This window comes from Neovison vison, chromosome 1 (assembly GCF_020171115.1).
Source record: "Neovison vison isolate M4711 chromosome 1, ASM_NN_V1, whole genome shotgun sequence".
In the NCBI taxonomy this organism is placed as follows: domain Eukaryota; kingdom Metazoa; phylum Chordata; class Mammalia; order Carnivora; family Mustelidae; genus Neogale; species Neogale vison.
The window spans coordinates 258,686,139-258,712,893 of record NC_058091.1 but is presented as its reverse complement, the minus strand read 5'-3'; the positions used below and the strand labels follow the sequence as shown (position 1 = coordinate 258,712,893).

General features: G+C 51.9%; 1 protein-coding gene across 1 annotated transcript in view; it reads right to left on the bottom strand.

Moving 5' to 3' along the window:
- SLIT3 (slit guidance ligand 3) overlaps positions 1 to 26,755 on the bottom strand; it is a 593,355-nt gene that overhangs the window by 56,340 nt on the left and 510,260 nt on the right. The window contains exons 15-20 of the mRNA XM_044229780.1: positions 22,761 to 22,911; positions 21,719 to 21,793; positions 14,412 to 14,555; positions 13,335 to 13,478; positions 10,583 to 10,746; positions 9,357 to 9,489 (exon numbers count right to left, since the gene is read on the bottom strand). Coding sequence (XP_044085715.1) covers positions 9,357 to 9,489; positions 10,583 to 10,746; positions 13,335 to 13,478; positions 14,412 to 14,555; positions 21,719 to 21,793; positions 22,761 to 22,911 — 811 coding nt within the window. The remainder of the gene's footprint in view (positions 1 to 9,356; positions 9,490 to 10,582; positions 10,747 to 13,334; positions 13,479 to 14,411; positions 14,556 to 21,718; positions 21,794 to 22,760; positions 22,912 to 26,755) is intronic.

Here is a 26,755-nt window from a genome sequence, read left to right as displayed (position 1 = left end):
TGTCAAAGATGCCCTGTGGCTGGCCCATGTCCATCTGTAAGGCAGGCCACGCTCTGTGGATGCGGGCGTTTGCTGAAAGTTGAATGAACACATCAAACCACCACTGGAAATCAGGGAGGCTGACAGCATGCTCATCAGAGGTGGGGAGGCTTGGGGGTCCCTGGAGGGCAGGCAACATGACACAGAAGCTTCTGGAACCTCTGGGCAGCCGTGCCAGTCCCCTGGGTTCCAGCCTGGCTTTGATCAGTGCTCTGCCGAGGCCGACCTGATCGGCCTTGCTCCCTGCTAAAAACCCTTCCCTGGCTTCCACTGCTTGCTAGAGAAGGACTACCTGAATCCTGCCCAAATCCTTCCAAGCTGTCTGAGGTCTGTCCTAAGTCAGTCAGGGTTCTCTAGAGAAACAGACCAATAGGAGAGATACACACACAACACACACATATGAATATATATGCAGAAGGAGAGAGAATTTGTTTTTTAAAATTTTAAACAAATATTTGAGAGGGAGAGAGCGTGCGCGCACACACGCATGCAGAGAGGGGCAGAGGGAGAGGATTCTCATGCAGACTCCCCGCTGAGTGTGGAAACCCACGTGGGGCTCAGTCCCAGGACCCTGAGATCATGACCTGAGCTGAAAGCAAGAGTTGGCCGCCGAACCGACCACTGCCCCCCGGGCACCACGAGAGAGAATTTACTCTAAGGAAGAAGGGACAGCAAGTCAGAAACTCAAGTAGGACCTCTGTGTTATGATCTTCAGGCAGAATTCCCCCTTCTACAGAAAACTCCAATTTTTCATTTTTAAGGCCTTCTACGGATTATATGAAGCCTACATCCACGTTACTCTGGGTAAGCTCCTTTACTTAACTGCACCTACAAAATACCTTCTGGGAAACACGTGGGCCCGCAGCCCAGGCAAGCTGACCCATGAGATTCACCGTCCCAGGCCCTGCCTCCCTCTGCTGTTCACCCCACAGCAAACTCTCCCTTGGCCTCAGCCCTGCCCCCCCGAATGTCCCATGCTCCTTTTGGAGGGCAAGTCTGGGCACACATGCGTCCCCCCAACCCCCACTAGTCCACTCCAATGGCTGCTCAGTCCAAGCTCTCAGTGCATTTTCTTCACAGCATCGCCCCGCTGTGACCTCCACATGCGAGTCTGTGATTAGTGGGGCAGGACCGTGTCTGGTTGCTCCCTGTGGCACCCCAGGACGCTGGCTGGCAGCGGTTGAGGCGCAGGAAACATTGTCTGTGTGATGCAAAGCCCCGAAGTCCGCAGGGAGAGCTGCATGTGGCCCTGCAGGGCTGAGGGGGGCCCGTGTGGGACCCACTCTAAGGGCACCAGGTCCCTGGCACCCTGGTGTGGCGGCGCAGAAGACATGAAATCAAAAGGCTTCACTTCACAAACACAGAGGTGGCTGTGCGGGAAAGCTCTCTTTGTGCAAAGCCCTTCGCGAAGACTCTGAACTCTAAAGTTGCCTGCAGCCTGCAGCCCAGGCCCGGAGGGATGCTTTCAGAAGATGCCACGCTTGCCCTGCCGGCCTCCGAACGATCAGAGCCTCCCTAGCGGGTCAACCTTTGTGTTGCTCTGCATTTAAACACTCTGTGTTAGTCCCGGCACCAGCCCACAAGGACGTGCCTGCCTCACATGAAAATCCACACAGAGCTCTGTCAGATGGATGCTCCCCTTCTCTGTTCGGAGTTTGGAGGCACTGACGGGCATCCCATGAAGAACTCTCAGACCTGCTGAATCATGAAGGAGAAGGGCGGCTGCCTTCCAGGAGCCCCCACTCATGGCCAGGGTTTCCACCAGGAGCCTGGGATGACGTTCATGGCTCTAGCTCAGGAATCAGGCCGCCCAGGCTCACATCCTGGCTCCACAAGCTAATAGCTGTGTGACCCTGGACAACTTACTTAACCTCTCTGAGCATACGTTTCATCTGTAACATGGGGGAGCTTATCATGATCACCACCTTGAAGTGATTATGAGGAGTCTCTGTGGAAAGCTCTTGGAGCAGTGCTCAGTACATTGGTGTTCAGTGTTTTGAACACACTCACACACACACACACACACACACACACAGAGGCTACTCAGTCCAAGCTCTCAGTGCATTTTCTCTCTCTCAGTGCACACACACTCTCTCTCTCCATCCAGTAATACATATGAATATTGGAAAACAGATAATGATCCCCATGCTGTCTATTCTCGTTCCAGAGTAATGTTTCTAAAATGAGAACTGCATCGTGTCACTTTCCTGCTTAAAATTCTTCCTTGGCTCCCTCATCTCTCCTGGGATAAGGAGTCAGCCCTCAACACAGCCTATGGGAACTGCAGATCCTTCTGGAGTTTTCAGGACACACCAGTCTCCTTTCCGTTCTATTTGCTCCATTACTGGTCTTCTTGGTCTCTTGACTTTCAGAGCTTTCCACATTTGGGATTTCTCAAAACAGTTTCTTTTTTTTTTTTTTTTTTTTTAAAGATTATTTATTTATTTATTTGAGAGAGAGAGACAGTGAGACAGAGCATGAGCGAGGAGAAGGTCAGAGAGCGAAGCAGACTCCCCATGGAGCTGGGAGCCTGATGTGGGACTCGATCCCGGGACTCCAGGATCACGCCCTGAGCCGAAGGCAGTCGTCCAACCAACTGCGCCACCCAGGCGTCCCTCAAAACAGTTTCTTTCTTTCTACTGCTTCCCACGTTCCACCGCCACCACCTTTTCCTGGGAAACACTATTCTCCGTCCTATCTGAAATGCCTAATTTCCTGACTAGCCTTCTTACTTTCTCCCGCATTCTAAGTTTCTGACATCAGGGGTCTCATCTGTCACCTTAGCTGCTGTGCTCCCAGCTCCTGTGACATTATCTGGCACAATAAATTCAGTGAACACGTGACTGCATGAAGAAGGCTTCTCTGAGCCTGTGGCCTGTGCTCCCGCTTCCCTCAGGCCCTCCCACAGATGGCCATGACTGCCCGCTAGCCTAGAAGTATCCCCTACTGAAGCCATCTGCTGAGGGCTTCTCTGTGCCAAGGCTTGTGCCTGGACTCCTAAGTGCTGCTCTGCCCAGAGCCAGCTGCCCTCCAGCTGGCTGCAGGCAATCTCTGTCCCTCTCCTTGGGCCAGATAAAGGCAAGGATATAGCCAGTTGCTCTCTAAAGTGCTCCGGGGAACCGCCCAACGTGGGTGGGTGGGGGGAGGTGGCAAGTACATGAAGAAAGCAGCAGCTGGCATTATTAGACAAGGCACAGCTGTCAGGATGGCCCCAGTTGGAACCAGATAGGCACCTCCAGCATCATGGCAGGGGTGCTGGGTTTGCCTCCTCCCTGCTGAAATGCAGGTGGCAGATGATGTTCATGGCATCTCAAGGAGACAGATGACTGCCTCCTGCAAATCACCAATGAGCTAGGCCATGGGATAGAGCACATGGGGACCCAGGCCTCTGCCCGTGGGAGTAGCTGAGTGGCTAATGGATGGGCCTTGGGGTCGGACCGCCCTGGGCTCATGTTGATGCTCTGCTGCTTCCTGGGAGTGTGATCTCAAGAAATTCTTCAACCTTCGTGGGCCTCAGTGACCTCCTCTGCAAGATGAGAGTAACAATACCTGCCTTGTACGATTCCTGGGAGGATTAAATGAGATCACAAAAGGAAACAATCGACCACCGCAGCGTCTGGCACACAGTCCACCCTCGGATTGCTGGCTGTGGCCAATCGCAGCTGGACAGACACATCTGCCCTTGCTTTCCTAAAGGCTGGGGTGGGCAGAAAGGCCTGCACTCCTCCCTTTCCCTGCGCATGTACGTCCCTGCCATGCCTCCATGCTTGTCACTTCCTACATTGCTCTGCCCCTTCTCTAGCACGTACCTCCCTCGCCCTAGACTTGAGCTGCTGGCTGTGCCCCAGACCCCCATCCTCTGACCTTCTGGAGCTAACCAGTGCCAGGCCAGGTCATCCCCCCTCCTTCTAGCAGCACATTCTCCTCATCTCCCCCTGCCATACACAGTCTCACAGAGCTGTTTCTCAGCCTGTCGCCTGATGGTTAAGCCCCAAACCCTTTCAAGCCTCCTATCAGTACTGTGGATGTGGGGTTACTGTGAGCCTGCTTCCCCCATGTCCCCAGCCTCCACACCCCAGCAGAAATCCCCTCTTCCCACAAGGGTGCCTGGGAGATATGTCATCCTCCCCTTCTCCACTCCTTGGGATGTTAGTGGTGGGACAACAAATCCATGCTCACAGTCCTCACATGAAATCAGTTTGAAAATTTCCTGGATTTTAAGCAGGAGAGGACGGCAGGGGACGGGGGGATGGAGGGGGTATGGTTTGCTGACTCTAGATTCTCATTCTCCTCTTTAGCCCTCAGGAAGATGTGGACTTGCAGGTTTGTTTCCAGAATCAGGAAGGTCTGATGTTAATAAACATTCCCTTAAATGCAAGCAAAGAGATTTTTTAGGTTTCAGTTCTTCTGGAATGGCAAGCCTGAATCCATGAGGCTCATGGTCCAGCAAGAACAGAACTCTTCTGAAGCTGATGATGGCCTACCTTTGCAGACTGAATTAGTGTCACCTTCCTTGGGGGGCAGGGGCTGACATGTCTGCTTCTGCCCTGCTGTCAGTAAGCTTTTGCAGGCTTGCTTCTAAATCAGGACCTTAGTGTCCCCCTCCAGAGGGCGTCTGGATTGCTTGCAGGGTCATGTGTAATTACTTGAATGGTTCTTAAAAGGTGTGTACTATGGGCTACTGGGGCTCCTCTAGACTTTTTCAGGGCTCTGGAAGACTAGAACTACTTTTTTGATAACAATTAAAACACTGTTTTCCATTTGCATGGGTCAGAGAAGTCGCCTGCACTTCAGTATGAGTCGCAGCTGTGGCACCGCATGCTAACAGGGGGCATTATTCTTCCCCTTAAGTACATGCAGGTGAGAAAAAAAAAACCAGTTTCATTTAAGCATGTCGTCTATGAAGCCATGAAAAATTATTAATTGCACTGAAGACCAACCCTTGAACACACATCTTTTTACTATTCTGTGTGGCAAAATGGGAAACATGCATAAAGCATTTTGGCATTGGTTTTCTGGAGAAAAAGCTGTGGTGTCATGGAGTTACCAGCTCAACTAGCCATTTTTAAACTTTTCTTCCATAAAGCATTTCTGCTTTGAAGAATGGCCAGCAAACAGGTCACTCCGGGATGGGTATTTAGTTGGCAATGTGTCAAAAGTAAATACTGGAAGCCTGTCACTTCCAGGAAAACCACTAATAATACTTATTGGCAGTGATAAAATTCAAGCTTGCTTCCAAGTGAAAATTCAAAGTTTAGAAAACTTGTAACTGCCACACTGAGCAGTATCTCTTTCCTGGGAGGCTTTTCTGAGGGGGTCTGTGGTGATGTTACTGACTATGACTTTCCTGATACTGTGTGATGCAATGTGCCAACCTCAGAAATTTCTGCATAACTCAGTGAACCACTATCTTCCAAATGACCAGTGCACACTGTTACACGATCATTCATGGGGGAAAGCGCCATTCAAGTAACATAGGACAGAAAGTCCACTGACACAGCTTTGGGTTTCACACAACAACTAGCCTTTACGAAACTACCCCATGTGATATCAAAGAATGTTCACAATTATTTGGAAGGGCTATGAAGATCCTCCCTTTTCCAACTACATGACTATGTGAAGCCAGATTTGCTGCTTGCACTTGACCCAAACCATCATGTTATGACACAGGGAATGCTAAAGTGGTTATAAAAATCCAGTTGCCTGAGGACGTGAACAGACATTTCTGCAAAGAAGACATCCAGATGGCCAACAGACACATGAAAAAGTGCTCCACATCACTCGGCATCAGGGAAATACAAATCAAAACCACAATGAGATACCACCTCACACCAGTCAGAATGGCTAAAATTAACAAGTCAGGAAATGACAGATGCTGGCGAGGATGAGGAGAAAGGGGAACCCTCCTACACTGTTGGTGGAAATGCAAGCTGGGGCAACCACTCTGGAGAACAGCATGGAAGTTCCTCAAAAAGTTGAAAATAGAGCTACCCCATGACCCAGCAATTGCACTACTGGGTATTTACCCTAAAGATACAAATGTAGTGATCTGAAGGGGCATGTGCACCCGAATGTTTATAACAGCAATGTCCACAGTAGCCAAACTATGGAAAGAACCTTGATGTCTATCAACAGATGAATGGATAAAGAAGTGGTATATATACACAATGGAATACTATGTAGCCATCAAAAGAAATGAAATCTTGCCATTTGTGATGATGTGGATGGAACTAGAGGGTGTTATCCTGAGCAAAATAAATTAATCAGAGAAAGACAATTATCATATGATCTCCCTGATATGAGGAAGTTGAAATGCAATGTGGGCATCTGGGGGTAGGGAAAGAATAAATGAAACAAGATAGGATCGGGAGGGAGACAAACCATAAGAGACTCTTACTGTCACAAAACAAACTGAGGGTTGCCGGTGGGGAAGGGGGTAGGGACAGGGTGGTGGGGTTATGGACATTGGGGAAGGTATGTGCTATGGTGAGTGCTGTGAACTGTGTAAACCTGGTGATTCACAGACCTGTACTCCTGAGGCTAATAATACATTATATGTTAGTAAAAAATTTAAAAATTTTAAAAATTAAAAAAAAAATCCAGTTGCCTTCTACCACATTTGTAAAAATGTCCCTCTTCTCAATTAAATTTCTTTTGGTTTGTTTTCCACAGAACTTTGCTGTTTATATAAACATGCAATGAGAAATTGTTATTTTTAAATGGATTAATAAGTATATTTTAAAAAAAAATACTTAGTAGCTGTTTCCAATATGGTAAATGTCATAGTTATAACCACATAAATGGAAGTAAGAGTTCTCATCGGCTTTTGAAAAATACCTAAAGGGGTCCTGAGACCCCCAAATTTAAGAACTTCTGGGGTAGGGGACAAGAGCATGGCATGTGGGATCAGACCAAGCTGCCTTCTGATCCTGACTGGCTGCTTACTGGGGATGAGGCTTAGGGAGTGGCTCTTAGTTCTCAGCACTGAGAGAGAGCTGGGGGATGGCATGCCGACCTCAGGGACTGCTTGAACCTGCCAGGGCGAGAGCCGCAAGTCTCAGGTGGCCCCTCATCCAAGAAGAGAGCAGGCCTGACAGGGAAAAACTCACTTCCCGCCTGTGCGGTACCACCTCGCTGGTGCCTGTGGTAGGAAGCACTCCTCCTCCCTTTGGAGAAATGCTGTGGAACTTTTTTTCTCTGCTTCTCAATGAATTAAACCTAATATTGTTTTGTACATTGGCAGCTCTGCCTGAGACCATTAATGATGCCTAAGGGAGCTGGAAACCAGCACTGGATCCAAACACTGAATCTGGTCCTTGAACCGAAGGCTCCAAGCCACTGCTTTCTGGGCCTGTTGACTTGTACTTTTTCCAGCATCAGTTTCCCTGCACCCCTTCCTCAGACCCCTCCCCAGATCCTCCTACTTCCTTCCCTCCAGGAAATAGTCTGCGCTCAGAGGTGAAGGCCGCCATCTTGGGTGTGCTTTGGAAACCAGCCTGGCTGAGGGGGCTGCCATCATTTCCAAAGCAGGAAATTGTGTTTCCCCAAGCCCAGGAGTTGAGTTTATCATTACAGCCAATTATCTTTGTTATTTCCATCTCTATTTCATGAGCTTTGGGGAAAAGCATCCACAGGCCTGTTTTCATGGCATTTTTTTCCTCTTTGGCATGTGTCACTTGGCACTCAGTTGGCCTAGGAAGGAGGCAAGTACCTGGGTCATTTCTGCAGCCCCCACCCCACGGCACTGGGGAAGGGAAGGGCCTGGGGCTGGCGGCGCTACATAGTGGTGCTCGTGCTGACCTCTAGCAGCACAACCAGAACCTGAACGCAGAGTTGTTGTGGATGTTTCAGTGACTGTCAAGACCTAGCGATCTCCTTCCCTCCCTCCCTCCCTCCCTCCCTCCCCATCTCTCTCTCTTTTCTTTCTTTCCTCCCTCCCTGCCCCCACCCATCCTATCCTTCCCTCCCCCTTCCCTTTTCCCCCTTTCCTTTCCTTTCCTGGCATGGGCGGCCCAGGTCACAGTCTCCCTGAGTGTTGGGAGATGTCGGGAGCCACAACGCACATCGAGGCATTGACCTGCTATCCTATGTCACTGTCCTACTCTGGATCCCCCGGGGAAGCACGGGCAGAGCCAAACACAGAACAGTCCCTGCGGGTGTCCGGGTCACTTCTGCCACTTGTGTCCGAGGGCAGGGTGCATGCTAAGCTGCCTCAGAGGAAGGGGCATGTCCGGGGTCTGGGACATGGTGTGCGCTTGTGATATGGGTGGGGAGTGGCAGGCAAGTGTGGCTTCCCGCGCTGGCACTCTGGGTCCTGGTCACTCCTGACCTGACTCTGCCACAACCCACAGCAGCTGCCGTGGGGCATGTGGGGCGCCCCCACCCCCACCGCCCCGGCCCTTCGGGCTTCATCTCCATAGGGAAGATTTCTCTGATTCTCTGATCTCCACACCCAAAGGAAGTGTCTTTCCCCTAGGATGTCACAGTGACCTTATCCTCTCTTTTGTGGCACCGTGATAGCTGTCACCTCGCACACACTGCTGAGATGGCTGAGCATACGTCAACCTTCCCCAGTGAAGTGGGGGTCCCACATGGGTGGGGGTCTCCCCAGTGTGAGCAGAGGAACTTGACACACCAGGCCCTCAACACACAGGTGCTGAGTGAATGAGTGGCCAAATGGAAGCCGGAACATGGTGTGAGCGGTCTGGGCTTCTGGCCACTTGAGAGACACCTCCCTGCCTCCGGACCGGCTGAGCTCTCCACGGGGCGGAAAGACAGCTTCCTCCACAACATGAAGAGTGCTTCAGGAAGGGAATGAGACCTCTTTTGTGTAAGTGGGAGCTTCTGGGGCAGGAGCAGCCCCGAGGAATTCATGTGGAGAGCTCGGGCTGCGGAGTCAGATGGCTCCTGGGTGGAGCATGAGCAAGACCCAGGGCTAAGATCTCATCTGTGACGTGGGGGGCTGTAAGGGGGGCACGGATCATGTTGGTAGAAGTGCTCCGGAAGCCACAGTGCCCGCTGGGCAATGTTCTTACTATCAACCCCGGGCTGTTTCTGGTGTCAGACTGAGACTGCTGGGGAACCTGGAAGGTGGAGCGCAGAGCAGGGGGTTGGGGGTGATCTAGAAAACAAGATGGTAAACTTCTCAGGGCCTGATGGTTGTCACCTGCCAGGCAGGGGCACTGGGGAGGAGGCTCTGAGGCCACGGTGCTGGGGTCCCCTCAAGGAAGGGCACCCCAGGCAGTCATGCCGGAGACACTAGAGATGGAGTGTGGTGAATGCTGGCGGTGGTGGGATTCGAGGGTGGGGGTACTTACAGTTCGGTCACGTCCTTGGGAATGCCTTTGGGGAGGGCGTGCAGCCCCCTGTTGCTGCAGCGAACCACTGTCTCCACGCAGGCGCACTGCTCCGGGCAGTGTGGGCCCAGCTGGCAGCTGCTCTCGTCATTGCCTGTGGAGGATCCTAGCATGAGCATGGGGGACTAACTTCTCGTGGGGGTGTGGGGGGGGTGGGGGACGGGTGAGCAAGGCCAGGCACCAGGGACCAAGCTGTCTTCAGGAAAGGGAAGCCCTCCATTCGGGAGCCCAAACCAGAAATAAGAAGCCTTGCTGGGCTCCATGGGCAAAGGGGAAAGAACGTTCGCCTGGATCGGGGAAAAGGGCACCCTCTGCTGCCACACTCAACATTACCTGAAGACTTTAAAAACTTGATTCACCAGAGAATTACATAGGGAAGAGGTTACCGAATCAGGGATAAGCCAAACTGACTGAAGGAGCTGTCCAGGGTAGGTGGACAGCCCTGTCTACTACCTCTTTCTCCTCCCTTTCTCCACTCCTTCCAAGGACACAGTCCCTCTGGGGTGGTAAATGTGTCCCCAGCCCCCATTATACCTTAACCTCAGTTAATCTACTAACCGGTTAGTTTGTCTTTAGATAAGCTATAGCTGACCAAGTACAAATTGTGCTGGCTTGAATTTATGTTAATATGCCCCTGGGAATTCTGACACTCAAAGCCTTGGACCTCCAGGTATTCATAACCCCCCCGCCCCCAGCCAGTGACAGAAATTTCTCAGGAGCTCCTCTTGAAGTCTGTTTCTCAGGATACATAAGCCTCATGACACAGACAGGAGAACTGAGGGCCAGGGCTCTCATGCACAGTTGTGTAGGTTACGTACTACACAAGGGTGCCTCATCATCTATTGGGTACTGTGGATGAGACAGTTTAAGATATTAGTACAAGAGTATTCTTATAGCCATAAAGTGTCTTGTTTTAAAAAAATCAGTGAACTATGACACTTTTCTGACAAAAGTAAAGAGACCCCTTTTAGAAAGAGACAGACCCCTTTTCTTAATTTGCATGAGGGAGCCATATGGCTAGCCCCAGACCTGGAGAGCCCTTCAAAGCCACAGGCTCATGCCAGAGGGTAGAGTCGTGTCAGATCTCAGGGGGTCCTGACTGTTAAGTTCTCTGCTGCATCTCTCTTCTCTTGTATGCTTCTTGGCTTCCCAGGTACTGCCCTTCTGCCCTGGCCCAGCCTCCTCACCTTCACAGGTAAAGTCCTGGATGGCCACATCCTGGATGGGGATCTCCTTGAGGAAGAATGGCTTTTGGCACCGGGGGTTCCCGCTCACGACCCGCCGCTTCCTCAACCACTTGCCAAGCCAGGCCAGGTGGCAGTTGCAGTTGAAAGGGTTGGACAGGAGGTTTCTGGGAAGAAAGAAGGGGCCTCTCTGAGTGGTTAGGACCCACTCTTCTACCGTGGAAGTTGGTCTTGGGATCCAGGGATGCAACATGGAGCCCAGCTCTCCAGGGAGGCCTGCTCTGGGTTCCGGGGAGGAGGGAGGAGGTCTGGGAAAGGAAATGCAGACTCTCTTCTAGAATCCAGAGGCGATCTTCGCAAGGCTCTCGCTCTGGACCTCTGAGGATGACAGGACCGTGGTCTCCTGCCACACCCTCCCTTCTCCGCTGAGCTCCAGCTGTGGACTGTCTTTAGCCCCTCAGCACATTCTCTTACACTTAGCGCCCCCAAAGGCGCTGGTCCCCCGCCTGGCATGACTCTCTCTACTGTCTGCCTGGCTGCGTCCTTGCTCTCCTCCTTCAGTCCTGGCTTACACGGAAATGAGGAGTTGCATCTGCCCCGGTCTTCTCCCTCATTCGCGAGCGTGGCTGGCACAGCGCCCACAGAGCGCATACTGGCCTCCCTCCTTACACTCTCGGCTCCCCCAGTGTGGGCATCAGACCTGTCTGTCCATCCTGTGTCTCCGGGGTCCTGCCTGGCACCAGCACGGCCACTGTGTATGTATCTGGGGAATGCGGTGACTGGCTTGGTGGAGGGACAAGGGGAGAGCAGCTGTGGGCAGGTGAGTGTTGCTAGAGGACTGGGACTAGGCTCAGCACTTCATGAGCCTGAGGATGGACGGGACATTATTCTGATCTCACGCACGAAGGAAGTAAGGCTCAGGGAGGTTACCTAAGAGGCCAGACAGCCCTGAGTGGCTGTGGTAAGACAGGACAAATTAAGAGCTTGGGAGTCAGACAGCCTGGGTTTGAATTGACACTGATGTGCTCCAGCTGTGCCAAGTCAGGCAAGTTTCTTCTCGTGTCAAAGCTGGTTCCCCTGATGTGTTGTGACTCTACCTCTCTGGGCATCTTGTGTGTCTCTGGATTCTCAGTGTGGAGACACACAGGAGGGGTGAAAAGTGGGCTCAAATAAACCAACCTGCTGGTGGCAGTTCCTAGCCCCCTGCCCCACCCCTGTCTTGCTGTCATTTATTCATTCCATTCATGCCCTGATTCTCCAGGTATATCAGGGGCACTCAGTGCCAGGCACACATACAGGCATAGTGGACATAGCAGTGCACAGAAGAGCTGCACATCCCTGTCCTTCTGGAACTCCCATTCCAGCTGATGGGAGGTGGACAGCATGGATCCACAAGGCAAAGGTTGGTTGTATGGTCAATTAAGAAATGGTCTACGCTGCGGAGGTCAGCACAGCTGGGCTGAGGAGCTGGAGGGGATGGCACGGGGACAGAATAGGGTGAGGTAACCCACACTTGAACAGAGTGGAATGAGGCCAGGGGAAGGCTCTTCCAGGTAGTGGGAGTGGGTCTAGAGCATGGGGGCCAGTGAGGAGTCTGGCGGGGGTGGCGCTGGCCTGGAGGGAGGTTAGGAGGGACCGGATGGTGTGGGCCCTTCAGGACATTTATAATTTGGCTTTTATTCCCAGTGAGGTGGGATACGGGAACAAGAAGCAGCAATAGGAGATGCAACCAAAAGCCTTCTCTTCTATCTTTCAAAGAGTCACTGGGAAGGAGAGAGAGAAGGATGAACCAGCAACTAAGGTTAATGGAGCCACGTGGAAATACTATGTGCAATCATAAATGCTGAGTAGTGTCTATATGTCAGATCCCTCCCGCCCATTTTATAACTACTAACAGATTCAATCCTCATAACAATCCTATGAGATGGATTACAGACAAGGAACAAATGAAACACACAGTGAGGAAGTAACTTTTCTAAGGCCACACAGCTAGGAAGAGATAAAGCCAGGGTTTGAACCGAGGAAATTTGCTCTAGATCCCATCACTTTACTATTCTAAAACACTCTTTACCAATACAGTGAATTATCTGGGCAGGAGCACTCGTTTAGGTGTCCAGAAGGCTAGATTCTAATTCTGGTTCTGACACACATTTAAGCAGCCAGTGACATCATTTAAAACCCTGTCAGACCATGTCACCAGCCTGCTTAAAACTTTCAGTGGCTTCTTGACATGCTTTAGATGGAGACCAAAATAGTCCACGGCAAGCCTGTAACCTAGCCCTAGCCTCCCTCCTGCCTTGCCTCATACCTCATCCTCCCTTACTCTGTGCTATGACCATGTTGGACCATGCTCTGTCTCGTACATCTGCTCTGCAGTGATCCACCACAGGGCCTTTGCACATGTTCTTCTGATAGAAGGAGATGCACTTCCCATTCTGTTGAACAACCTAACACCCACTCACCTTCCAGAACACAACTCCAGTGTTCTTTGACAAAGTCTATGTTGGGTTTTGCTATTACTGTGGACCTCCGTTCTGTGATCATTCACTATGCCATGAGCTCCAGCAAGAAGGGACCATGTCTGTGAATCCTCAGCACCAAGTGGTGCCTGGCACACGGAGGGAGCCCAGCAAATGGTTATTAAGTTGACAAATGGGTAGGTGACCTTGGCCAAACATAGCAGGAGCTGCCAGGGGAGAGGTGTGCAGGAGAGGAGCCCAGAGTCAGTGTGCAGTGCAGGTAGAGGGGGACTTACATGGTAGACAGGGAGACAAGGGTGGTGAAGGCACCAGGGGTGATGGTGGTGATCCGATTGTCATAGAGGGACAGCAGCCTCACTGAACTCAGGCCAGCAAACGTGTCATTGCTCACACAGTTGATAAGGTTACTCCTCAGCATCCTGCAAAGAGAGGGGTAGGGATGAGGGAACACAGGCATGATCTTCTCCCCACCGAGCCACAGGGTGTGTGTGTGTGTAGGTGGGATGCTTTCCCCAACTCCAGGCCCAGACCAGTCGTGATGCTGAGGCTTGTTCTGTGCTAGCAGGGTGTGGGGTTCCACTGCGGCCCCCCACGAATGTGTGCGTAAACTCTTGCCTGTGCGTGCTTTACGTAAATGTGTGTGTCGTGAGTGCATACACGTGCACATGTATGTTGTGTGGTGGTCAGTGTCTGCCTGGATATTTCTGTGAGGAGAAAGGAGAATCCAGGTGCGGCGGGGGAGGATGCCTGGGTGGCTTAGTAGGTTAAGCCTCTGCCTTTGGCTCAGGTCATGATCCCAGGGTCCTGGGATGGAGCCCCACATTGGGCTCTCTGCTCAGCGGGGAGACTGCTTCCCCCCAACCCCCGCCTGCCTCTCTGCCTACTTGTGATCTCTGTCAAATAAATAAATAAAATCTTTTTTTAAAAAAAAATGGTGTGGCTGTGGGCCATCAGCTTGTGTGTGTGTGTGCTTGTGTGCACACGCTTGTTTGAGTCTGTGCTTATCTGCATGCTGCCTGTGAGTGTGTCACATTTAGGCACATGTGTCTGTGTCTAAGTGGGTAAGTGTGTGTGTGCCTCTCTCAGCACATTTCCGGCATGAATCTGTCTATGTGCACACCTCAGGGCAAGGACTTTTTGGGGTGTGCGGGCTGGGGAGCCGAACATGCTAAGTTCTTGCCCATCAAGGGCTGGCAAATATCCAGCGCCTCTCTGGCTCCAGGAAGGGGGGGACTCAGCTTGTTGGGACAGGACCCAGGCCCAGGGGCTGCCCGCCCCAGCCTCATAGTCCCCCCCTGGTCCCTTGACCTCCCATCTCCTTGCAAGCCTTGGCCCAGGCTTTAGGCACTCACAGAGTCTTGAGGCTGCTGAGTCCCTGGAACATGCGTCCGTGTAGCGTTTCCAGCTGGTTCCCGGTCAGCATCAGTTCCTGCACGCCGGCCGCTCCATCGAAGGCACCCTCTCTCACCTCCTTGATCTTATTGTTACTCAGGTTTCTAGAAGGAGGGGACAGAGTGGGTCAGGATGCAGGGAGGGAATCACGGGCCCTGCAGTCAGAGGGGACCCTCAGGTGCCCCTGGACTGAGAACTGGATGGTGGGGCTCCCTGATGTCTGGTCTTTAGCACCTGTGGCTGTGGAGGGACCCCAGTCCTGCATGGTTGGAGCTCGCATGTCAAAACACGCCGTGTGCAGCCCTAAGTCTTTTCAGGGTGATCCTTTTTTCTAAACCTCGGGGTTGAGCACATTTAAAAGGGTGAGTCTCAAACTGATTTTTTCCTTTCATCAGAAACTCTCGCCCAGCAGTGCTTCTCAAGTGGAAGGCAGGAAAAAATATAAAATGTGCCCTCTGCGGGGGTGGGATGTTTGTAGAGCTTCTAGCTTCTAGCTCTACAGTTGAGATCCTTCATTTAAATGGACACCTTCTAGTTACTACTTTCTGAGTACTCATCACACAGTGGGTTCCATGTGAGGGGTCTGGCCCACAGAATCACGTCAAACCCTTCAAACAACACCTATCAGAAGAGTATTACGTGTATTATCATTGCTTCATTTTATGATGAGGGGACTGAGGTTCAGAGAGTTTAAGTAACTTGCTCAGTGTCACACAGCTCATAGAACTGGGGTTGAGGCCAGGCTTTCTGGTGCATCAAAAGTCTGCCTCTTTCCTAAGTGAATGTTCCTTTGGTGGTGTGGATACTCGGTACCCTTCTGTTACTGCTTTGTGGGACTCAGGGCTTGAGATATTGTATTTTCTAACAGCATGGTCTCACCAAGACATGTGGCCATCCTTTCCAAGTCTGCCCGAGCTCTGAGGAGGCCTCTACCCCCATGCCTGATCACCACACGCCAGGCCTCTTGTGAACTCCCGCAGGGTCCCAGGGCTGCGCGTCCCCCAGGACGCTCCTTGGCAAGGGGCCTCCGTGGACCACCCAAACGGTCGGGCCTGAAATGCATCCCAGGCGGGACGGATGGAGTGGAGAGCGATGGTGTTTACACAAACTGGGGGAAGAATCCAGTCTCGGGAGCAAAGAGCCTGTCCATGCCTTGCACAAGCAATGGTGTTCTGTGAATGGTGAAATCTGGTGGTGTAGACGGAGCCTGCTAACCCTCTAAGCACACTGAGGATGTCAGGACCCGGGGCTCACCAGAGGTGGACAGGCTGGCCCACGGTCGTGCTGGGAATGAGAGAGGTGAGGACGCGGCTCCAGGTCCCGGTCCATGTCCCCACCACACAGAGCCCCTGGTGCTTTTGCTTCCCTCACGCCTGTACAGCTCTGGGCTCACCCATGGCAATCCCAGGGGGTGAGGCTTCTCTCGGGAACTGGCTCAGAGCCAGTGACTGGACCGGGCACCCATGGCCTCGACACCAGCTTGTTGCCTCCTTCCCAGACAGGGCACGGCCTGCAAGGCAAAGGCAGTGCCCAGGCCTGTGTGCAGGTACAGAGGAAACAGCTGGAGCCCCGTCGGCCCCCTCAGCGCTCCTGTCCTGGTCCTGCTCCCCTCTGTGCTCTGTCCTGCTGAGGAAACAAGAGCAGTACTCCTCAGCGCCCTCCCCCAAGGTCTGAGAGGGCTGGGAGACTCTCTCACTGGACTTCTGCCCACCCACCCCTCCCTTGCTGGCTGTCCTTAAACTCAGACTTTTCTTTTCTTTCTTTCTTTTTTTTTTTTCTTTTTAAAAAATAAATCCTGGTAGTCCTGGTCTGGGAATAACCCAGGAATGAAGGTAGCGCACAGGGGAGACTGCAAATTACCCCCAAATTAGACACAAGAGGAGAGATAAAGGCTCCCCCAGTAGTTGTAACTCATACGAACGCCGGAGGAGAAGGATTTTGCTCCAGAGAGTTAGGCTCCGTGGGGAATTAAAGTCCACAGGACGGGCAATGAAGATGAGTTAAAGCAACCATGAAGGGGGAGCACTCCCATTTCCTGACATCTGTTTCTTCAAATGAGCAAAATTAACATCACATTACTGTAAGGTTTGTGAATTGGATTTCCTCAGGCTGGGAGAATGGAAAACATAAGGAGAACAAAAAGGGAGGGGATAGAATTTTCTAGAAGACCAGGCTGTGGCTAGCTCTCCATTCATCAAAGCGCTGCTCAAAACTACAGGCAGCTTGGGGCAAGCACGCCACACACAAAACGAGAGCATCCGGCTTCTATAGGAATTCTATCTTACTCTCAGAGTACCATCTTTCTGAAGACACCCAGATCCCAGGGACCACAAAATGTGAAGCCAGGACCACTCAGGCTGGTGGCCTTTCCTCAGTTTCATATATATGAACACACCTGAAAGAATACAGTTTCATCCTGGCTTTGCCTCTGATGAGGATGGAATCTTACACTGAAAGGGCGCAGCCTTGGAGATTCCCACGCAGGTTCAGGAGATAGTCCAGAAGGGCAGTATCCTGATAAACCCAGTGTGTCTCCACTGCTTCTGCTGGCTGTCCTGAGAAACAATGAGGCCCCTGCAGGCTGGGGATTTGTCTGGCTTCCCCTGGAAAGCCCGAGTTTGAGAAGGCAAGCCTGGGCCTCTTCTAGCCCATGGCTTGTAAGACAGCCCATGCACTCTGGCAGCAGGGAGGCATCTGTAATCCTGTTTCAAGCCCAGTCCCAGAAGAAAGGATAGTAGGGAGAGAGCTAAGTGGATTTTGTTCTAGAAACTGAGGATACTGGGTCATCCTGGAGCACACACTCTGCATGCTGTCAGGGCAGGGAGGTCCTGTCTACCCTTTTGATGAACCTCTCCCCGGCCAAGGTGGAAATTCTATTTCAAGATGGGGTTGAAAGCTCAAATGTCCATAGGGCCCAGGCTGGTGACTTAATGCAGGAAGCAGGTCCAGGGGGATAGCCAGTCCACAAGCCCAGTGACCAGAAAAGCACTTGTCCTTACTTAGTGGGGCAGCTGCTGCTCCTCATTTTAACTCAGCTGGAGACATTTGGCCCTGTTCTGCTAGATCTTCTGCTTTTCTGAGAGATCCCAGAAATTTGGATTTTTTTTTTTTTCCCGTGAACACTCTTGATTTTTAAAGGTGGGTAACAAATTCTTACTAAAAACACAACTACTGCCAACAAATGTGCCTGCATGTACCTGATTTTGGCTAGAGGGCTGCCGGGTTTCAGCCTGTGGCTGAGATCCTCCTTCCGTGTAAGGACTGACCTTGAAGTCTGCCTGAGAGGCCGTGACCGCAGTCTGAATGTGACGTCATTTGAAAAGTCGTCCCAATAATCCTTTTGGGTAATGGCTTATATATTTTTTTCTTTGGCAGGGGTGGCGGGAGGACATCCCTTAGTACACATGATATTCTTGGAGATCTCATTTTTCCAACAAGACAGGTAAAGGCATAGTAGAGTTTCAACACCTGGCTTTATGCTCACCCTCCTCGGCTCCTGGGCCGGGTCAGAATAAAGTCAAGAGCATAACCTCAGGGCCCTGACGTCACAGTCCTTGAGGAAGCTCAGCAGACTTGGCTTTAACCTTACTCTGACCCAGCTGGCCCACTACCTCTATGGAAATGCGGGGACAGCGATGGGTCCCAGTTAAGACCCTTTACTTAACAAAAAGAGCTGCCATCAGGTTATTTTAAATACGTGGTTGCAGCCGGTAGCCTTTGGGACCAGATCTGTTCCTTCGGCACTTGCCTGGTTGGCTATTGCAATGAATATGAACTTATGCCCACACTTGTGCACACACACGGGATTACTGCCTTCAGATAGCGCACGCATTCCCCAGCCCATCGGCACTGTTACCACTCCTGGCTCCGCTGCTTGACTTTTAACCTCGGATAAGTTACTTAACTTTCTGTGTTTCAGCTTCCTTATTTGTAAAATGAAGCAATCTCAAAGCTTTTTTGTTTTTCTTGCGGAGAGTTACATGAATTAATATCAGTACAGTCTGGCACGGAGTGAAGCGTCTCATAATTGTTAGTGGTTATCTATTTCTATTACTATTATTATTGCCATGCACCGAGCTCCTTTCCACATCTGTGCTACTCTCTGGCTCTTGGAAGTATCTGAACTTGCAACTCCTGTTTTAAATATATAGCTAGCCACGCTGGTCACTCAACCCAGATGTACTCCTCTGTCCTCCTGCATCTTACCATCCCAGGTCCACGGTCAGAGGCACGTCTTTCAACAACCTCTTCACACTTATTTCTGATCCTCATCATAACTTACAAGGAAGGTAGATTTCTTTCTACCATGCAAAACCGTAACTAAGGCTCAGCAAGGTCAAGGGCATTCCTGGGGTGACACAGCAGGAGGGAGATTAAGCTGAACTCAGAACAAATGCAGGTAAGGCCTGCACCTGGATTTCTGGCTGCTACGGGGAATGTCTGGCAGCCCAGACCTTCGAGTTCCAGCACAGCAAACAGTGGAACAAACCCAGTGACCTTTGCCTCTTTCGGCGAGAACCGGGTCTGTGTTTTGCCGCAGTCCCCACCACTCTCTTGTGGCTTGGATGCTGAGGCTGGGAGTTGGGGGTCACTGAGCATCGTGTTCGTGTGGTTGTTTTTCTCGATGCACAGAAATGGTTCTCTATTCTCCCATCCATGTCACAAGGGGGAAGACGAGAGAGAGATTCCAAGTGTGTGAATCTTATCTCACACGGGAGGGTAATGTCTCTCCAAGGAAGCAAAGACTACTTCATCCTGTTTACTATATAGTTGTGTACTTGGGCAGCCTCACTCATTTTTTTTTAAAGATTTTATTTATTTATTTGATAGAGCGAGATCACAAGCAGGCAGAGAGGCAGGCAGAGAGAGAGGAGGAAGCAGGCTCCCTGCTGAGCAGAGAGCTCGATGCGGGTCTTGATCCCAGGACCCTGAGATCATGACCTGAGCCGAAGGCAGCAGCTTAACCCACTGAGCCACCCAGGCGCCCCAGCCTCACTCATTTTAATACCTGCCTTCTGGGCAGGGCAGTTTCTCTGCTGAGGTTTAAAACAGTATGCCTTTCTCAGGTTTGAATGAAACACGACATTTCCTCGCAGGAGATGGATGATACCTGTGCTTGGCCTCCAAAGCTTGACCCTACAGACAACCACAATCCTCACCAGGACCCACGTGTGTCCCTCTCTCCTCTGTGCCTTCAGAGTGCTCCCCTCCTGCTCCTAGTTACAGAGCAATCACTGAGGCCACGGAAAAGGTGGTGGCTGTGGGCGGGGAGGGAGGGAGGTGCAGCACAGGGCAGGGGAAGGCCTTTCTCCTTCTGGTCTGCAGGGGACTGACGGGTGGAAGAGTGGAGCACATGACAAAAAATAAAGGTTTATCATCAGTTCTCATTATTCACGTAGTTATAGTCTGAAAAGTCCTGGGGAAAACTGAATTAGGGAATGCCAAACCACAGCTCCTAGGAGAAATGCAGGGTTATGTTCCTGTGAGCCTCAGCTCACAACGCTGTCATCCGCTGATCAGTACTTAACCTTGCCTGACGGGTGCTTCTGCTTGACGACATCTTATTTTATACGTGTGGCTGATTTACTGACATTGCGCACACAGCCCATAGCACCAGTCCTCGTGTCTGAACAAAGCTAAGTAATGCACGTGTTTTCTCCACGAGGCCCATTGCGACCTTCCTATGCTTCGGAAAGCTAGATGCCGCAGTATGTGTCAAAATCATCAACAAAACGCATAAACGTGCAAAAAAGATGTTGCACCAAATATACTGTGAAAAGCACACTAGTTTACAGTCTGAGAGCTGAAACAAGAAATCAGAGCACGGCCTTGTTTGGTATCAGCTGAGAACAGGTGTGCAGGACAACTCAAACTCCCCACTGTTTTGTCCATGTCTACAAATGAGCACAAAAGCACCATGACGCTTGATTCTGAGATGACAAAGAAGTTTCAGCGAGTAAGTGAATTAGCAACTATGGGATTTGTGAATGATGAGGCTTGATTGTATTTCCTTTGTTCCAGAGGCAAACCCAATGCTGGGGCCAGGAGGTGTGGAGTCTGGGGTGGGAGCAGGGAGAGGGGCCGAGGAGAAGGGAATCAGAGGGTAGAGAGCCCCTGCTTGTATGGGTACCTCCGCGAGGGTCCCTGGGAAGGGAAGATGAGCGGAAGCAAGCCTCACTGGACACTGCTGTGATTACGGATGAACCCCAGTGTGAGTGCCAGCCCCAGCGTTTATTGGCATGTGGCCTTAAAGAAGCCCTGCCAGCTACAACCCCCATATAAAGGGCAATGTGAGGCCAGCACCGGGCAGGTGTATAAGGACGACATGAGATGATGCGCATGAGGCAGGGAATGTGGCCTCTGGCCCGGGACAAATGCTCCCTTAGCTCAGCCACATGATTCTTGTTTGGCCCAAACTCGGAGGCAGGGAGAGGGTTATGTGGACGGGCAGCTCTGGCACTGGAGAAGCCAATGCAAGCATGTGGGCCCTCTGCCGAGGTCAGGCTCAGGTCAGGGCCAAGGACACCTGGGCTGAAGCCCCATGTGCAAGACGTCTAGCACTTCTGCTCCAGTGTGCCTCCCTGATGCAGAAGCCTCTAGAAGCCATCTAAAAACAGAACATTTGTCACCTTGTGAAAAGTCCTAAGTGCACTGGCCCCTAGACTCTTGGGTCCCCTTGCTGGTCCTCACCTGACTTCCTCTTGCCAGCCCTTGGGGCAGAAGCTGGAGGTGGAGGATCAGGACCAGCAAAGGGCGCCTGGACTGAGTACTGGGGTTAGTGCTGAATGGACACTCTGCACAATACGTGGCAATTTAAAAGCAGTGAAGTTTTGGGGTGCCTCGGGGGCTCAGTCAGTTAAGCGTCTGCTTTTATGACTCAGGTCATGGTCTCAGGGTTCTGGGCTCGAGCACCGCATCGGCAGGGAGCCTGCTTCTCCCCTCCCTCTGCTCCTCCTCCCTCTCCCCTCCTACCACTCCTGCTTTTTCTTGCTCTTTCTCTCTCAAGTAAGTAAAATCTTTATTAACAAAACAAAACAAAACAAAACCCAAAACAGTGAAGTTTCATTTGGGTCTGTCTCTGCATGGCTGTGCCTTACTGTCCTGCTTCCAAATACATGCCCGCAGCGGGGGCAGGAAGAGGCTGGGGGAGGGGGGGTTGGAGCAGAGGGTGAGGGGGCTACGGGGGGCCCTGGCCTTCTGCTCTGGTCGGCGGCACAGACCCTGGCCAGGCCTGGAGCCTGCTGCCAGGTGCGGGAGGCTGACTTACATTTTCCGCAGGTTGGGCAGCTTCCTGAAGATACCAGTGGCCTCGAGAACGGATATCTCGTTGTCGTTCAGTCGCCTACACGGGAAACAAGCAGCCGAGGTGGTGGGTTAGCCGGGGAGGGGGGCGTCCCCTCCGCCGCCCTCTGTGGACCCCTCCCCAGCTCCCCCATGGCTTGACCTAAGTAGCCACCTGGCCCTCACATTCAGCCAGGGTCAGTGGAGCCAGGGAAAACTCAGGGAGAGCACGAGGGCCCAGGAGGCTGTGCCTGGCCGTGTGCTTCTGTGATGAGTCAGTGGAAGGGAACGCTAGCCCGAGCACCGCCGACCAGGGAGGCAGCGTCCTCTATGCAGGGCTCACTCCCTGCAGGGGTCAAGGTGAATTCCGTGCTTGCATTCTCTTGCTTGATCTTCTTAAACCCCTAGGGGGCAGGCATCTTCCCCCCCATTTTAAAGTGAAGCATTGGACACCGAGGTCTGAGAAGCACCTTGCCCAGACAGAAGAAGGTGAAGACAACGGGAGCCAGTTGTGGGTCCGACCATCCCGCACGTGCCGCGCCCTCACCCCTACCGCGCCGTAGCTCTTCAGCTCTCCCGCTTCTGCACAAACGAGCACACCCTTCCAGTTATGAGTGTAACCGGAGGCTCAGATACACCTCATCGTTCCAGCATCTTCTCGACTTTGACAACTATTTACCAAGCATCTTTCGGTTACGTGATAAACTTCGTTAAGGGCCTGGCGGGACTGTCTGCTTTGCGCAGTGTGGAAGCCGGTGGGCCTAGCACCATGCCTGGCTCACAGTGGGTGTTCAGGAAATGTCTGTAGAATGAACTAATGGTCTTTACTTTCGAGGAAGCAGTTCCAGGCAGTGGTCAGTAGGGGGTGCCTGGGTGTGCTATTTCTGCTGAGGACGTGGAGGATGGCCAAGGAGCACCCGAGGGACTGAGCTGGGAGGGGGCTGCCTCCCAAAGACGCCGCTCTGGCTGGCTTAGGGTGACAGGGTGTTTGGGGCCGTGTAGGGAGTTCCAGCCCAGGTAGTACTTACAGATCGGTGACATATTCGGGGAGGTGGCTTGGGATGCGGGCCAGCTTCTGGTTGGAGCAGTCCACGATGGTACCCTCGCAGCGGCACTTCTCGGGGCACACGAGGTCCATGAAGCACTCACTGCTGAACCTGCTGCGGTAATCCTCTGAGCCTGGGCGGGGCCAAAGAGGGCAGTCAGGATCACCCGGGCGCCCGGCCTGGGCCGAGATTATGGGTAGTGCAATTGGGAGGCACGTGGTGGTGATGGTGGGGGGTGTCCCAGGCATAGACACAGCATTGTCTTCATTTGTGACCACCTGGCTGGTGCCCTTCCCATCCCACCCTCCCACTGTCCATTTGGTCTTTGTCACTCATTGAGTCCTCTGGGAAGCCAGGCTCAAGCTCTGTGGGCTCTTAAGCTTTTGTGGGTCATGAACCTCTTTGAGAAGCTGATGCAAATTTATGTTCCTAGAGAAATGCTCCTAGGTGCACATGTGCAGTATTTGGGTTACAATTTGGGGTGGAGAGTACTTATTTCTGATGCCCATCATTTGTGGACCCTCTAAACGTTCATGAAAATCCCAAATGAAGAGATTTTGATGGCATTTTGATGGGGGCTGTGTCGGGGTGGGGACGAGGTCAGGGAAGGGGGTCACAAACTCAGTTCTCCTCAAGCAGCTAATGAAACAACAAAGGAGACCCAGCATATGGAGGTCAACGATCACTGACACCAGGTCTCAGCACTGGGAGAACAATAATGAGGGCTGCGGACCTGGGAAATTGGAGCCCAGGGCCCTAAATGCGTGTGAATCCTGCCTGAGGATCCTCTTTAAAACCAGTAATAGCAATATATTCACACTTAAAAACTGTCAAGGCAAGCACAACTCTCGGGAGGGTCCAACTGATTTGTCCCGTCTCTAAGAATAAGGTTGGTTTAACTACAGTGAAAGAAGCCAGTTCGGATGAGCTAAGAGTGGTTGGAATGAAGATTTATTTATTTATTTATTTATTTTTGCCATCGGATCTCTCCCGAGATCCCACAGTAACAGCAAGAGGATCAGCAAGTGACGTCTCAGGACAGGCCCGGGGTGCTGCTTTACTGATTAGAAATGATCCCTCGGCACCCGGGGCACACCTTGGGAGACCAGCAGGCTCAGCGGCGGTCACTGGGGAAGCCCTGGTTTCTCCCAGCTGACAGGGGTCAACGGTTCATTAGCACCGTGCTAGGCACACAACCCAGGCTTGGTCCGCGTTTGTCCGGTTGGGTAAGCAGGGCGCTGCTAGCGCTCCGGCTGTCCGTCCTGTACGTGAATGTCCCCAGAGTGTTTCGGAGGACGTGAACATCACGGGGTTGTGTAAGGGCTTGAGGCGGACCTTGGTGATCTGATCCGCGGTAGGGCCAGCGTGGGCCGCTAGCATTGCAGAAACTTTAGCAGTCGTGGGCTTGTCCAGGCTCTGGCACTTCCTAGCCTCCGCCCCTCCACGTGGGAAATGGGGGTCTTGGACTTGCTCCCCGCCTCGTGGGGATGGTTGTGCCAATGCAAGGAAGAGCGGGACACTGGAGAGGCTCTGGGGAAGGGAAAACAACTGCATGGACATTTGTGATCCTGTTACTGTTAAATTTTCCAGAACCTAGTAGAACATTTGGCCTATCGGAGGCCACTAAAACATCCGTGTGGCTAGTGATCATAGCTGACTTTTACGGAGCACGGAGCACGAGCTGGGCACTATGCTTCCAAATTCAGATGGGGGAGCCCATTAGTCCTTGTAACACTCTGAGATTATTGTGACTCCATTTTACAGATGAGAAGACTGGGGCCCTTGGTACACCACAGAGGGACGAACCCAGGCAGGCAGATACCAGGGCCTGTGTGACCAATACTGTGCTTTCCTGCAAATGTGCGGGATTTTTGACAAAACCTTCATCCCGGTCTTTCTAGGACTGATTATAGAGTCCAACTTGGCAGAGGGAGACGGAACAGCGCTTTCCTGCAGGGGGCAGTGGGAGGTAGGAAGCAGCCATCTTCCACGCTCATGGCTTCTCACCCCTCACCTCATCAATTTACGCTAATCCCTGATAGCTGATGAACTTGGTGGTCTCTGACTCTGAAGTGAGACCTTCTCCTGAAGATGGGATCGGAGGCCTGGACCTGTCTCCTTTCCCTCTTTGCCCGTTCCCCACCCCCTTCCTTCATCCCACCTGCCACCCCCAGGCTTGTGTGAGCAGAATCTGTGCACGTATCCCCGTATCCCCGCAGTTCTTTGGGCTGCTTCCTAATCCAATGCATTATGCAAATCTCTTGCCCTTGGCTTGCCAGCATCCATCCCACCGAATAACTCTGACCTGGGCCATTTTCCTCCAGACACATCAGCGTGCGGAGTCCTGGGTGAGTTTCATTTTGCAAACCCTGCTAAATGACAATCCTCTCTTGTTCCCTGCTGGTGGCTCTACATGGTGATGGCATGAACGGACACTTCGTACGCAGGCATGTTATTTTTCCTTTAGAAGGCGCCTACAATGGAATCCTTGCAAAGTAGAGGAACCCTGAGCGCCGATCAAATTTTGCCTTTGAAAGACAGGAGGGAGCACGGTTTGCTCTTCAACAGAGCGAGCCTGAAGATGTAGACCGGCTGGGCTGTGGCCGGGGACTGCGGCCGATTAAATGCGTTTTCATTTTAATCAAGGTGAGAGCGTCTGTAGTTAGCAGGAATCGCTCTCTGTAGTATAGTTAGATCATAACTGGTGGACCTCTGCGATGGAACCGCTGACCCATTTTAATGAAATGATTTTGCAATTAGATTCGATGGACTAATATGTTCTTTCCAACATTTCCCCCCTGCTGTTTTTGTTATTGCCCTGCTTTGTCATAACGCGGGGGTCGGAGTGTGGTATTTTATAGGCGTGGGAGCCAGAAATGTTAATAACAGCGTTTGCCCAGATCCCAAAGAGCTCCTTCCCCAGCCAGAGCCAGCCTGAAATGCCACCCCCAGTACTTCGTATTTCATTACCCAAACTACCCAGGGTTTCTCGGAGCCATTTGTTATGCCTAATGCTCATAACTACCCAAAAGTATTTTTAACTTTTCCAGAGCTTTAAAAGTCAATTTCAATCTCAGTGCATATTTGTCACTGCCAGAAATACTTAGTAGGAGGGGAGAAACTGAACGGGCTGCGGCTGCTTCTCTCTGGGGCGAGTTCAGACAGCGGAGATCTCGGAGGACTGGAAGAAGGGCCATAAACCAAAGCAACGGTCGTGGGAGAGCTGATGTCATCAGGCCTCTCGCCAGCTCCTGCCCCTGAAGCCCTCCTTCCTTTCTGCTTGAAGCTCAGAACAACGACACTTGGTACATGATCACAGACAAGCTTTAATAGTCGAGGGGGTGGAAACCCACAGCACTGCGGTTTTATTACCAATCCCTGCCCTATGGTGCTTTCCCAGGAGAGACCGTCTTTGACATTTGTAGGGTCATGGGACTGGGGCAGGTAGGGAACCACAGCTCCCATTCTTTGGATGGCCCTGGAGGCTGAGGCCAGCGCTGGGCCCTGGACGGCTCCTGTCATTAGCAGTTCGATTTGCATCATTCTCTGGGCAACCCGTTTGTTGAATGAAAGTCACATATTTGTTGTCATCTGACGACCACAGCCCTGCCAGTGCACATGTCCAGAACTCTCCTCTTCTACCTCCAATAGCCCTGAGAGGGGTAGGATGAAAGGAGGAAAGCAGCAGAAAGAGGAACTGGGTTGGGGGGGGCACAGTCCATCAGCTTGAAGAGAGAATCATGTGGACAAGCAAAGGGTCATAAGTAATGACTGGAATCAAGAGAACATGGCTAGGCACACAGTTACAGGGTCACAGGCAGAGGCTAGGGGATTAGACACCCGTGGCTAGAAGATGTCCACTGCTTTCCCAGGACTTTGGGGATCAGTGGGGCAGACAGCTGTCCTCGTAACCTATTCCTATCAGGGTCGATTACGGATGCAGCCATCTGCCTGAGAGCAGAGGGAAAGGCCCATGG